The following is a 14,364-nucleotide window of genomic DNA, read 5'->3' as shown; positions in this document are numbered from 1 at the left end:
CACACACACACACACACACACACAGAGAGAGAGAACGACGGAAGGCTTTGTCTCTTCAAATTTGTCTCACCACTCCTTTGCGTGACTGCAGCCACCCTGGGGCAGAGCAACAGACACACATACTGTGGTGTAGCGTAGGAACCAGCGTATTCCATTAGTCCCTGTTCCCAGGCCCCCTCCCACGCCTCTAACCCTCTTTAAAACAACCCTCCCTCCACCATAAATCAGCTTCTGCTGATTTCAGATCTTTCCGTGTTTAGTTGTAGGGCCGGGACAAAAGCAGGATCGCCATAGTATCGTGGCAAAGGGAACAAATGAAAGGATTTAACTTCTTTAGGAAAACGGCCCTAATGTTGGAAACAAACATCATGTTGTCATCCGGAGTCACGTTTGTTTTCCAAGCCAATATTTTCCCAAACAGCAGTTTTTTTTTTTAAAGGACCAAAGACTTTGCGATGCTTCGTGTTGTCATTTTTGCCATGGAAAAAAAACATTGCGAAGCTGGTTTCGCCACAGGGTCAAACATGCCAACAACAACAACAACAAAGTTTCCTCCCTACAGACACACACATACACAGCCTCCCCACCCTCCCCAGGCAAAGCCAACTGTGGTTCCAGCAGTATAATAACAACCAAGCTGTGGAGAGGCCCTCTCCCTCTCATGCTGTAATCTAATGACTGTTGGAAGGCCATGTGAAGGACTCCACAGAATCATCAGCTGTCCACCATTACTGCATTGCTTTCATTGGGGTGCCAGGTTTTTCCGGGAACTGTGTGTCTGTGCGCGTGCGTGCGTGCGTAGGTGGGGGGTTTTTTTTCTCAAAAGTTTCCCAGAAGTCACCACCTTCGTTCTGCCATTGTTTGCAAATTGTTGCTCGAAATCCCACAGTGGTAAGCAGTGCGTGCCATGCCACTGACCTGATTCAGGTTCCACAGAGAAGGAATTCCAAACAGTCCGCTCAGTTTGTCAGCGGTTTGTTACAGCGAAGCGGGTGCGCTTGCTGGATAGAGTTAGTATGTAACTGCTGTCCTTTGCCATCAGCTAGACAGACATGTTGTATTACGCCAGCAATTATTGCCCCGTTTTGCAAAAAAAAAAACATTTGAATACGGCCTGGTCCACTGTGTCCCATTTCTGTCACGTCCATTATAAGAGAGGAGTTTGACCTATCGGATCAGGTTATTTCCTTCCATTTCCGTCTTACTATTTTTTTTGTCTGTGTGTTGAGGTCAGTGATGGGAGTGTCAAACAAATCTAGAGTTTCCCAAATGCAAGGCCTTAACCCAGCCATCTCCCATCCCTCTCCCTCCGACCCCTGTCCTCCTCCCAGCTCTGACCACCTTCGAGGTGGTGATCCAGTATGGCCTGGCCACTCCAGAGGGTCTGGCTGTGGACTGGATAGCAGGGAACATCTACTGGGTGGAGAGCAACCTGGACCAGATCGAGGTGGCCAAGTTGGACGGAACCATGAGGACCACTCTGCTGGCTGGAGAGGTGGAGCACCCCCGGGCCATCGCCCTGGACCCCCGAGACGGGTGAGAATGAAACCATTGAACCACCACGGTGACCGATACCATACCACAGATACTATAGAACTGGAAATAGTAGATCATATACAAGCAATGGTACTCTGAAATAACTTCTGTATAGAACTGGGAAAAATATAGATATATATAGATAGATAGTCCCCCTTCACATATTCAGACAGTGTGAATGACTACTGCTGAATATTCATGAATTTGTCTCTCTCTCCCTTTTTGTTCTCGTTGTCTTCCTCTGTTGTCAGTATTCTGTTCTGGACGGACTGGGATGCCAGTCTGCCCAGGATCGAGGCAGCATCTATGAGTGGTGAGGCCAGGAGGACCATCCACAGAGAGACTGGCAGCGGTGGCTGGCCCAACGGACTGACTGTGGACTACATGGAGAGACGCATTGTATGGATCGACGCCAGGTACTGTTGCTCTCCTTACCGCGCGCACCCACACACACACACACACACACACACACACACACACACACACACACACACACACACACTCACCCAGATGCACTCTCCCCAGGTCTGATGCCATCTACTCTGCTCTGTATGACGGCTCTGGTCTGATCGAGGTGCTGAGGGGTCATGAGTACCTGTCCCACCCCTTTGCGGTCACCATGTATGGAGGAGAGGTGTACTGGACAGACTGGAGGACCAACACCCTGGCCAAGGCCAACAAGTGGACCGGCAACAACGTAACCGTGGTCCAACGCACCAACACACAACCCTTCGACCTGCAGGTGTACCATCCCTCCAGACAGCCCCAAGGTAGGTGGCACGCACACAAATCATCAACACGGACACAAACAAGCCACCCCACACTTCCCAGCTGTCTGTCACTGCGACACACTGGACAGTGACACACCAAAGGGCAGGACTGCAGAGAGGTTACACTCCAGAACTCCTGAACCCAAACACACCAATCCTCTGGGACACCTAACCGTCACTACTGTGTGATGCGTTGCCTCCATGTTCTACGAGACGTAGCGTAGTTTCTAACACCTTGTAGACACACACACACACACACACACACACTGTGGATCATAAAGGCCCTCCACTGCAGTATTTGGCCTTTCAGACTGGACTTACAGGCTCTTACTCTGAGATGCTTTCTGGATACGGGCCCTGATCTGAGGCTAAGGAAAACAGAGCTGAGGTCTCACTGGCCAATTTGATTGACAGCTTCCCCCAGTCCCTCTGACACCGATGGGGAAACAAACCATGCCTGACGATGACTGACTCGTTCCCTATCCGTGTCTCGCTCTGTCCTCTGCTCCCTCTAATACTCAATCCCTATCTGCCGACCGCTCCCTTCACTCAGTCTCCAGCGCGATGCTCTGTGATGGAAGTGTTTTTGTAATTGAATCAAATAATAGCTTTATTTTTACATTTTATATTTCTTTCTCGTTACATTTGCCTTGGTCGAAATTGAATAAGAATCGAGTCGATGGAACATGGTCGCAGTGGACCCAGATCTCTTTCATTTAAACATTTCTTGGTCCTCTCTCTCCCTCAGCTCCTAACCCTTGTGCCACCTCTGATGAGCAGAGCCCCTGTTCTCACCTGTGTTTGATCAACTTCAACCAGACGTTCTCCTGTGCCTGTCCTCACCTCATGAAGCTGCAGGCTGACAAACGCACCTGCAAAGGTAGGAACACACACACACACACATACACACACACACACACACACACACTCTCAGAGGGCTGAATGGTGACCAATGGGTCGACATTTGCTGTAATTTAGAAACACCCAATCGGACGACTGTCTTACTAATGGATTTTAGTTCAGCCGCTCTTGGATATGCTCAAATACTGCCTTTTTGTAGTTTCTGGATCGTAACCCTTCCCTGTACCCCCCACCTTGTCTCTTCCATTCTCTCACCAGAATCTCGCCAGTTCCTGCTGTATGCCCGTCAGATAGAGATCAGGGGAGTGGACATAGACAACCCCTACTATAACTACATCATCTCCTTCACGGTGCCAGACATAGACAACGTGACCGTGGTGGACTATGATGCCGTGGAGCACCGGATCTACTGGTCAGACGTGCGAACCCAGACCATCAAGAGAGCCTTCATCAACGGCACCGGAGTAGAGACCGTGGTGTCTGCTGGTAGGATGACCGCTCTTTCAAATACTCTTAATGCTAATTTGTTTATTGAATCTATAGGTAACTGCCAAAATAAAGGAAACACCAACAGTGTCTTAATAGGGCGTTGGGGCACCACGAGCCAGAACAGCTTCGATGCGCTTTGGCATTGATTCTACAAGTGTCTGGAACTCTATTGGAGGGATGCGACACCATTCTTACACAATAAATTCCATCACTTGGTGTTTTGTTGATGGGGGTGGAAAACGCTATCTCAGGCACCGCTCCAGAATCTCACATAAGTGTTCAATTGGGTTGAGATCTGGTTGACTGAGACCACACACACACACACACACACACACACACACACACACACACACACACACACACACACACACACACACACTGAGATCTCTTCTTCTAGCCATGGTAGCCAAAATAATGGGCGGCTGGGCATTTTTATCCACGACCCTAAGCATGATGGGATGTTAACTGCTTAATTAACTGAGGAACCAGCACCTGCTTTCAATATACTTTGTATCCTTCGTTTACTCAAGTATTTCCTTCATGTTGGCAGTTAGTTACCTGTCGTTAGTGGTTTAGTTCAATTTGCCTGTATGTGTGCTTGTTTTTCAGACCTGCCCAACGCCCATGGTCTGGCAGTAGACTGGGTGTCTAGGAACCTGTTCTGGACCAGCTATGATGCCAATAAGAAGCAGATCAACGTGGCCAGACTGGACGGATCCTTTAAGAACGCTATTATCCAGGGCCTTGACAAACCCCACTGCCTGGTCCTGCACCCTATACTGGGGTGAGTACACACACACACACACACACACACACACACACACACACACACACACACTGGAGTAGGAATGGAGTTTTCGAATAACACGACGACAGCAAAAGAACGTTGACGTTGTCACGGTGATTTCAGTGACCGTCAAGCCAAGCTTAACGTGTAACAACGGGTCATGTGTTTGTCCTTCTGCAGAAAGATGTACTGGACTGATGGGGACAACATCAGTATGGCCAACATGGATGGCAGTAACCGTACCATGCTCTTCACCAATCAAAAGGGCCCTGTGGGTGAGTGGGTGAACACCAACACTCTAGTGTACAACAATGCTGAGCAAGTGGGAAAAAGTGAGAGTCAGTGTGAGTGCGTGCTTGAGTGTGTGAGTATTGTTTCTCCGTACCATGTCATGTTTTTCCCCCGCCCTGTTCAGAGAAATGAGTCATTGAAGTCGCTTGCATTGTTTACCGTAAGTTAATGTGACAGTACCGTGTTTGACCACTAGATGCTGCTGTTCCTGCTATACCACCTCACTACTTTATCCATTTTGCTGGTCTCCTGTGCTTATTAAATAGATCACCACATTTCCTTCACAATTTTGTGTCGACAACCAATAGATTTAGCTCACCATGAAAATGAATTTGGGGGTCACCCTCACAATTCAAGTCTTCCGTGAAAACAATTCAGTTTGTCAGTTTCTCTTGCGCTTAATCTGTGTCCCGAGAAACAACCCCGTTGTGTATGGTTTGTTCCTTTCAGGAAAGGTCTGGATTAGTTACTGTTAGGCCTTTCCTGATGAACAAGCAAACCATTAGGCTGCATCCGTTTTTAATGGTTTCAGTGTTATGTTCTTCAATGGTAAAAAGTACCTGTTTCCAACTACAGACAATATTTTGGAGCAGTCAGAGAATGTGGGTGTAGTTATATGTCCCCTTTCTGTCCCTGCCAGGCTTTTCTATAGACTACGGCACAGAGGGAGTGTTATCTGTCCTGTTTGTCCCCTTCAGACCTGTCTGAAGACTATGACGTAGGCTGCGTGAGTGAACGAGGGAGGTCTGACTGGGATCGTGTTGTGCTAACTATATCCTATAGGCCTGTCTATAGACTACGACCGTGAGCAGCTGTACTGGGTCAGCTCAGGGAACGGCACCATCAGCCGCTGTCAGATGGACGGCTCAGGCCTGGAGGTCCTGGACGGGGTCAAACCAGGCAGGCTGACCAAGGCGTCCGCTCTGGCCATCATGGGTAAGGCGGAAACGAAGCTACGCTTGGCTGAAATGAGTTCTTTATAATCCGCTTTGCCCTGTGGGTTAGCTACTGTGTTAGTGTTATCTGTGAAACCTTTGTTTTTTTTGGTTGTAATTCGTTTGTCTATTGTGTCTGTCGAGTCTGGAATTTAAATGCCGTTTGAATCCGAAAAAGCTTTATTGCCCATTAACATTATTTGCCTAACTTTAAGCAATCACCTTTCTTGTCTCAACTTAACCAATCGCATTTGTTTCTGCCCTCGGGGGGGGGAAATATGGAATCAGGGAAAACTCTGCAACGTCGTGTGAAACACCCATTTTAAACCATTGTGTGCCTGTGGTACTGAATGTCTATGCTGTGTGTGTAGGTGACAAGCTGTGGTGGGCCGACCAGGGGACAGACCAGATGGGGACGTGTGATAAGAGTGACGGCGGGAACTGGAAGGTGCTGCGTAACAACACCTCTCCTATGATGCACATGAGAATATACAACGAGAGCCTGCAGACAGGTGCAGGTAGGACGTCGCACTAGTTGTCACACCTACCATGTCCCGCTTTCCGACTTACCCGGTCGAAGCTCCGACGAGTTAACCAACGAGGTGTTTTTGTTTTTAAAGTGAGTTTTCATTATTGTTTGGCTGTATCCCCCCCCCTGTTATCCCAGGCATCAACCTGTGCAGTAATAACAATGGAGACTGTTCCCAGCTGTGCCTGCCCACCTCCTCTAGCACCAGAGCCTGTATGTGTACTGCAGGCTACAGCCTTAAGAGTGGACAGCAGTCCTGCGAGGGTAAGAGACCACACACGCACACACACACACACACACACACACACATTTTGAAACACTTTATTCAAATCCACAAATCGCAGTACGTTGCAAAGCGATTCAAAGGGTCACAGGCGCTTGGACAGTCGTTGGATATAGAAGCACCTCATCCTCTAATATGGCCTTGCCGTGTAGAATATACAGAGAAATCCTACTGTAACAACAGTGTTGAACTTTCTGTCCTCTCCCTCTCCAGGTATGGGCTCCTTCCTGCTCTACTCGGTACATGAGGGAATTCGAGGAATCCCCCTGGACCCGTCTGACAAATCTGATGCCCTGGTGCCCGTGTCTGGCACCTCGCTGGCTGTGGGCATCGACTTCCACGCCGGTGAGTGTACTGCTTGTGGGCCTACCAAAATCTCGATACAGGAGTTTTGGTTTGAGGATCAAGTCACCTGAGTGTTAAGGTGTCGTCACGCCAACCGTACTGCAAAGATGTTTCCCCAAACTGTTTCTACGCTGTACCTGCCTACGGCCTTCCAAGTAACAAATATTATCCAGAGCAATTAGGGTTGCGGCAGATTCCCCCCCACCACCTAGTCGCTCCGGGATTCGAACCGGCGACCTTTTGGTTACGGTCTCAATGCTCTTAACTGCTAGGCTATCTCTTTTAGAGACTTTATTTTGCTAACGGTAATGATTATTGTATCTGGTTACGAACGGTCATCACTTCTGTCTCGTAGAAAATGACACAATCTACTGGGTGGACATGGGACTGAGCACCATCAGCCGAGCTAAGAGAGACCAGACGTGGCGGGAAGACGTGGTGACCAACGGCATCGGCAGGGTGGAGGGCATCACTGTGGACTGGATCGCAGGTCAGAGAACAACCAGAACCGCAACCACATACACACGCAGGGACGCGCACACACACTGACTCCTCCCATCCGTCCCCTGTCAGGTAACATCTACTGGACAGATCAGGGCTTTGACGTCATCGAGGTGGCCAGACTCAATGGATCCTTCTGCTATGTGGTCATCTCCCAGGGCTTGGACAAGCCCCGCGCCATCACTGTGCACCCAGAGAAAGGGTATGTAGTTGGGGCTGGGACTAGGGATTGGGTGTCTGTGTCTGTGTACCGTAGTGCTCTGTGTGTCTTAACATGGTTACTTATAGCTTGCTATTGGTCCAGCAACCAGTTATGTTTGCATTTTGATTAATAATTACAGGCAGTAGCTTGTCATATGATGGGGAAACTGTATATTTTTGCCTTCAAACTCATACGTGTGTGTGTGTATGTGTGTGTGTGTGTGTGTGTGTGTGTGTGTGTGTGTGTGTGTGTGTGTGTGTGTGTGTGTGTGTGTGTGTGTGTGTGTGTGTGTGTGTGTGTGTGTGTGTGTGTGTGTGTGTGTGTGTGCAGGTATCTGTTCTGGACAGAGTGGGGCCAGGTCCCCCGTATAGAGAGGGCCCGTCTGGATGGCTCTCAGAGATTAGTCCTGGTCAACTCCAGCATCATGTGGCCCAACGGAATCTCCATCGACTACAGGGTACAGTCTACACACACACGCGCGCGCATCCATCTTTCAGATTCACACACACCCAGCGTTTTTTCCTTTTTTTAGAAACCGGTTTGAGTATTTGTCTGATTGTGTGTGTAGGAGGGGCTGCTGTACTGGTGTGACGCGCGGACCGACCGGATCGAGCGCATCAACCTGGAGACGGGAGAGAACCGAGAGGTGGTGCTGGTCAACAACAACATGGACATGTTCGCTGTGTCCGTCTTCGAGGGCTACATCTACTGGAGCGACAGGTGAGCTCCCTGCTGCCCTATCCCCGACACCTCCTCGGTCTTGGTTTAACCCTTTAATATGCTACCCTGCTACAGTATGCCTGATTTACTCGACTAATGAGCATTGGCTCCTTTTTAAGGAGCGTAGGCCATAGACGAACAGTTTCCCCACATTGTTATGCCGTCCTGCCGTTTACCAGACTTAGATTCCCATGGCGTGAGTGTCGTTTAATCGAATTTGTGTTTGTTTTTACCTCCGAGCCTGTTTGAGCGTGACTGACTAGTGTTTTGTTTTGCCGTGTCGGACCAGGACTCACGCCAACGGTTCCATCAAGAGAGGCAACAAAGACAACGCGACGGAATATGTGTATCTGAGGACCGGCATCGGTGTACAACTAAAGGACATCAAGGTCTTCAACAGGGACCGGCAACAAGGTAAGGACTTTTAACCCCTAAGAGAAACCCGCAGAGAACATGTGTGGCAGGGTTGGGATCCGTTTCATTTTAAATCGGTCCACGCGGGAGTTTAATTGACACTTCAAATGAAAAGTCAATAAAAAGGAGCAGTTATTTTGAACAAGGATTTTTAATTCCCTTCCTGGATTGTCTGAAATGGAATTCCCTGTAACCCTGGTGTGATTGTGTTAAGTTGTGTGAGACTGATGTGACTATGAGACTGACGTGCGTGTGCTCTCCCTCAGGCACCAACGTCTGTAAAGACAACAACGGCGGCTGCGAACAGCTCTGCCTGTACCGCGGCAACGGGGAGCGAACGTGCGCCTGCGCACACGGCATGCTGGCCGAGGACGGCCGCGGCTGCCGCGACTACGACAGCTACCTGCTCTACTCGGAGCGGACCATTCTGAAGAGCATCCACCTGTCAGACGAGACCAACCTGAACGCCCCCATCAAGCCCTTCGAGGACCCGGAGCACATGAAGAACGTCATCGCTCTGACCTTTGACTCCCGCGGGGGAGGGGGGAGGGGAGCCAATCGGATCTTCTTCAGTGACATCCACTTTGGAAACATCCAGCAGATCAATGATGACGGATCAGACCTCAAGACGGTGGTGGAGAGTGAGTATTAACGTTGACGCTGTTATGTTCCGCTGTCCGCAAGAGGCAAAACATTCTGGCGGATCCTCTCAACGGAGGATCGCGTGGAATTGGCCGTTTTAGCTGGGCGTTCACGCACTCGTACACGTGTGGGTTTTTAATCCGCTTGTGCTATTAAAAAAACATTAAAAAACAGGAAGAAGCAAATGGCCTCAGCTGAGGTAATTGTGTTTATTGAAATTAGGTTGTAAGACCAATCTTATTCTATAATCAAACATGTTGCCCCACTGTCCATAGAGGGGTCCATAGTGGTCCTTAAATGAACCATAGAAAGTTCATAGTGTCCATAGAGGGTCATTAAAGCTCTACAGAATATCTGTTAAGTATCCACAGAATGTCCTTTCATAGTCACCCTTAGAATCCGGGTAAGGGTAGGGTTGGCGTATCCAGCTCCACAGGGTTGAAGGGCCGCACCATGTCCCTGCCCCTGAACACCCCCGGGCACCCTGCCGTACACCCCCTGCAACCCTCCCATCTCTCCCGGCCCAACTCCATCAGATCCCTCCTGAACTTATTGGACATGAACACGTAGAGGACGGGGTTCACCACCGCGGCTGAAGACGCCAGTAGACGGATGAAGATTGCTATGGAGCGGTAGCTGGAGACACCAGAGATCTTGACCCCTGTGAGGGAGAGAGCGAGAGGGATAGAAGTTTCATCCAGTCTACAATATTACAACAATTGAAAAGACAATACAACAGATTATTGTGGTACCCAAGAGGGAGAACATGAGGCTGTAGGAGGGCAGCCAGCAGAGGGTGAAGACCAGCACCAGCAGCGCTGACGTGTGGGTCACCTGTGGGTCACAGAAGTCAACAGAACATTAGAATACATAGAGGTAAAACTGGAAACGACACTAGAATGGATCACGGATATCCCGGCAACATGACGACAGGACGGCGGCCACCTTGGTCAGGTTACCTGGCTTTGGTAGCGCTCCAGCTGGGGGGCACGTCCCGACACTCTCATCTGGCGCAGGAAGCAGTAGATCTTGGCGTACATCATCACAATAACCCCCAATGGTATCGCGAAGGCAAACAGGAACAACGCCGTGCTGTACACCAGCTGACTGAGGCCGCCCAGGAAGGCGAAGCAGTGTAATGCGCTGGACACCGCCACCGTGCGGAAAGCAAACTGCGGAGCTGCCAGGGCTACGGCGGGAACCCAGAGGAGCGCCACAGTCAGTTTGAGGCGGCTGTGCATGCGGGAGCGGAAGGACCAGGCGGGGTGGACCACAGTCAGGTAGCGGGTCACGGCGAGCGCAGCCAGCGTGAAGACTGAGGCGGAAGAACAGGCCACGCCCAGGAAGCTGACGACCTAATAATCAGCATAACACAATTGTAGAGCGTATTTCTCATACCCAAGGCACAATACAACATGATCCTAAAAATACTGTTGAAGCTCTAAGTAAAGGAAGTACATCAAAATACTGTTGAAGCTCTAAGGAAGTACATAAAAATACTGTTGAAGCTCTAAGTAAGGAAGTACATAAAAATACTGTTGAAGCTCTAAGTAAGGAAGTACATAAAAATACTGTTGAAGCTCTAAGTAAGGAAGTACATAAAAATACTGTTGAAGCTCTAAGTATAAGGAAGTACATCAAAATAAAGTGTTTCCCTAGTCAAAGAATGAAAAGATGGAGGGATGAAGGACCTTGCAGAGGAAGCTGCCGAAGGGCCAGGAGCCCAGGGCGATGGCCGCGGTGTGGAAGGGTAGGCAGAGCAACAGCAGTAGGTCAGCAGCACTCAGAGCCAGCAGCAGGGTGTCTGTCCCATGAGGAGGCTTTCCACCTACACACACAACCACGGTGGAACAAATTATTATTATTATTTTTCACGCTTTCAATGTGTCGTCCTCTGGGGCTGTTTTTTTTTAAAGACTTTCTAACTGTACAAAATTTGTACCCCAAAAATCTATCAATCACCTCGCCTCCTGCGGCCGGCCAGGATGGAGATGACTAGGCAGTGGCCCGCCAGGCCTGTCACCAGGATGAGGCCGTCCAGCATGGGCACCAACAACTTCGTCATCCCAGTCCCGTCTGTCCCATTGCCCTGGCCCCCACCACTACTACTGTTACACAAAGCTCCCACATCACTATTGTTCATCAGCAGCATTTCACCACAGCTCTTTGTTGCCAAGCAAATTTGAATTCTATTCTAATTCTGTCCTCCATAGACACACACACACACGGCGGCGCCGATATAACAGACTACTAATTATCACTAATCTTGATAGTCCTTATAACTACTGTGATAATAGGTGACATAACAGTAACACTGTCTCTGACACTCGTCCCCAACGCCCCTCCTCCCAACGTACCCTCTCCTACTGTAAAACCTTATCACTCGTAACCACATTGGCACTTCCAACACGACGACTGACAGGTTCACTGACACGTTCCCGTTGCCAGGCAGCAGCTAACTGAGCAGTTAAGGTCTTTCGTGCTTAGGAGCGTGTGAACAATGCTTCGGTGTCTGGGCGGTTCTTCCTTGTCTCGAATGCAGTTGAGATTCCTTTGTGTTTCCACAGCTTAGACGATGTGACAATCTTTGTCCGGGCGCTTTCTATTTGACAAGAATGCCGCATCGATTTCTGTTGTTTAGTTTCTACGGCCTCTGGCCAGAACACCCAATAAGACTATAATCTCGTAGAATCAGGGGCGTAGGAGTGCACTCCAGACTTCCAAAACAAGTTTTAATGATCCAAGTTTGCACACAAATACTTCTTCTTAGAGACTATGACATTGAGAGGAGGGGTCCATTCCTGACGCTGGCTGCAACTGGCTGTGTTCCATATCAGCACCCCCTCCCCCAAAAGAAGTTGGTGATTAAAAAAAAAATGTCTATCCAGTCTCTTCCTTTAATGTTGCATTGATTTGTTGAAACCAAGCAACACTATAATACAAAGGAGAGACTGTCGCTGCCTGCCGTCTCAGGTGCCATTTAAAAGCAGTCAATTCTACTTGAAGCTAAGTGCCTCGCTGCGGTGCCTGTGGTGTTGTCGTCCGTTATGAGGTTCATTCAGCTCTCCTGCCTGCCTGGCCACAGATTCAGATTCCTCGGGTAGCTAGAGGAGAGGCGCAACAACCAGGAACGCGAGAGAAGGAACGAAGACACACAAAAAAAGAGGACACAATAAAGGCGAGGGAGAAAGAGAGGGCTTTGTTGTCCTTGAGAACGATACTCCCTGTTCGTCTGTCGGATAGGTAATGTTGTCAGTAACAGCTCGCTTCTCGTTTAACTACTGTTTGAACAGGGGCTGAGATAGGAGCGGGGAGGAGGAGGGGGAGTCACAGAGGTGTTTCTGATTATAAGTAACAGCAAAATGGTTTAGAACACACTAACCTTGGCAGGTACATCACATTTGTATAGCTTTACTGATTAACTAGTTGTTTGCTAGCGTCCTGGCCAACATCCTCCTTTTTGTCTGCCCTTGTCACTAGGAATTTCAAGGATGGAGAATATCGACTGTGGCTTGGACGCCAACTTAGTAGAGTTCTGGTTGGTTAGCTTTAAACGCTGGTCTCTGCTGTGCAGGGGTGTTTTGCCTGTTCTTGCTGTCGTCCCTCTCTGCTACAGTTTGACTGCTTGTCTTTAGGTGCACAAAGATTTCCAGCCCTCCTCCGTCCACCTTAAACACCTGGGAGAAAAAGAACTACGTTGTTGACTTTTGACCATGAGCAAACAGTTACATGGAGTGTCCAGGCTTTTATTATTGAGCAGTTGCTGTCGTAAAAAATGGACCGTGGCGTGACGTCAGCAGATGCTGGGAAACCCTGAGAAAAGCCCATAAGGGGTGACCCTTGAAAAGGTTTTACAGGGGATTGTGTTTGGGTGACCTCACCTCTGTCGGGTGTCACACAGCTACTTGAGTCAGAAAAGGGTTACAGTATCCTGAAATGGAAACTGTAGAGGGAGAAGGGTGTGTGTGTGTGTGTGTGTGTGTGTGTGTGTGTGTGTGTGTGTGTGTGTGTGTGTGTGTGTGTGTGCGTTCTGGCGGTGTCTTTTTTATTTTCTTCCTGGATAACAAGTCACCATGCATAACAGGGTCTGTGGGGAGAGGAGCGATGTGTGTGCAGGCAGTCAGCCATGAAATGACAGGATGATACCGAACAGCAGGCATGGCAAGGTCCTTCACTCGAAGCACTGTACCATTTGTCCTTTCTTCTCTCGCTTTCTTTCTCCATTCTTTCTCTTTTCTCGTCATTTCTTTCTCCTTTCTTTTCTCCTTTCTTCTCTCTTTTCTCGCCGTCTGTCTCTCTCCCCTCTCTCTCTTTCTCCTCACAGCTTTGTTCCATTTGACAGCTGATTTGGATGGACATGCCCATATAAGAACCTTTTCCATTGCCATTTAACAACTACCTTCCTGGAAAGTTGACCATGCTTGCAACCTATTCCATCATTTAATGATAATTCATGATTTTAGAGTTGAATTCACCCCTTAAAGGACCCTTTGTAGAGAGGTTTGCTCCCTTTGCCAATACGACATACATTGACGTGTTTCCTTCGTTCTTTCTGCCGTAGTTGTTTGGACTTGCTTCTTTCTCAGCAGGCGATGCTCTTTCATTGGCTCTCTTGGTCCTTTTGCCTGAGACCCACCAAGGTCCGTGACAGTAGTATTGACTGTGCTGTGACCACTACACTAAAGGACGACAGGGTGCTGAAAACGGAATCATGTCTTGTCCTGTTTCCTCCTGTACTGTCCCAGTCCCTCAATAGGGCCTATACCTCTACTGACTGTCTTTCCCCCTCTGTGTTCTACCCCCCCCACCACCCCCCAGATGTAGGCTCAGTGGAGGGTTTGGCGTACCACCGTGGCTGGGACACCCTCTATTGGACCAGCTACACCACCTCCACCATTACCCGTCACACGGTCGACCAGAGCCGACCGCAGGCCTACGACCGCAACACTGTGGTCACCATGTCTGGAGACGACCACCCCAGGGCCTTTGTACTGGACGAGTGTCAAGAGTGAGTGGCAGCGATGTTCTTTTGTGTGTATATATATATATATATTTTAAT

At 49.1% G+C, this 14,364-nt stretch overlaps 1 protein-coding gene and 1 pseudogene across 1 annotated transcript; one reads left to right on the top strand and one right to left on the bottom strand.

Annotated features, from left to right (window-relative positions):
- The window catches only part of LOC112221512, a 144,127-nt pseudogene that overhangs the window by 93,171 nt on the left and 36,592 nt on the right, over window positions 1-14,364 (top strand).
- On the bottom strand, window positions 9,495-12,836 carry LOC112221715 (galanin receptor type 1). Its single transcript, XM_024383969.2, has 5 exons — window positions 11,268-12,836; window positions 10,997-11,133; window positions 10,265-10,660; window positions 10,058-10,139; window positions 9,495-9,966 (listed from the first exon to the last, which is right to left on the bottom strand). Exons 1-5 carry the CDS (start codon window positions 11,455-11,457, stop codon window positions 9,698-9,700), a joined length of 1,074 nt encoding a protein of 357 aa, XP_024239737.1. The 5' UTR covers window positions 11,458-12,836; the 3' UTR covers window positions 9,495-9,697.

The sequence above is a fragment of the Oncorhynchus tshawytscha genome, linkage group LG22 (assembly GCF_018296145.1).
Source record: "Oncorhynchus tshawytscha isolate Ot180627B linkage group LG22, Otsh_v2.0, whole genome shotgun sequence".
Taxonomy (NCBI): Eukaryota; Metazoa; Chordata; class Actinopteri; order Salmoniformes; family Salmonidae; genus Oncorhynchus; species Oncorhynchus tshawytscha.
Note: the sequence above shows the minus strand (reverse complement) of the source record. Positions and strands in the feature narration are given on the sequence as shown.

Coding starts and splice junctions, on each gene's coding strand:
- LOC112221715 (XM_024383969.2), bottom strand. CDS start 11,457: ATGCTGCTGATGAACAATAGTGATGTGGGAGCTTTGTGTAACAGTAGT. Junction 11,134..11,267: donor GGCCGGCCGCAGGAGGCGAG/GTGATTGATAGA, acceptor TTGTGTGTGTAG/GTGGAAAGCCTCCTCATGGG. Junction 10,140..10,264: donor TGGAGCGCTACCAAAGCCAG/GTAACCTGACCA, acceptor TGTGACCCACAG/GTGACCCACACGTCAGCGCT.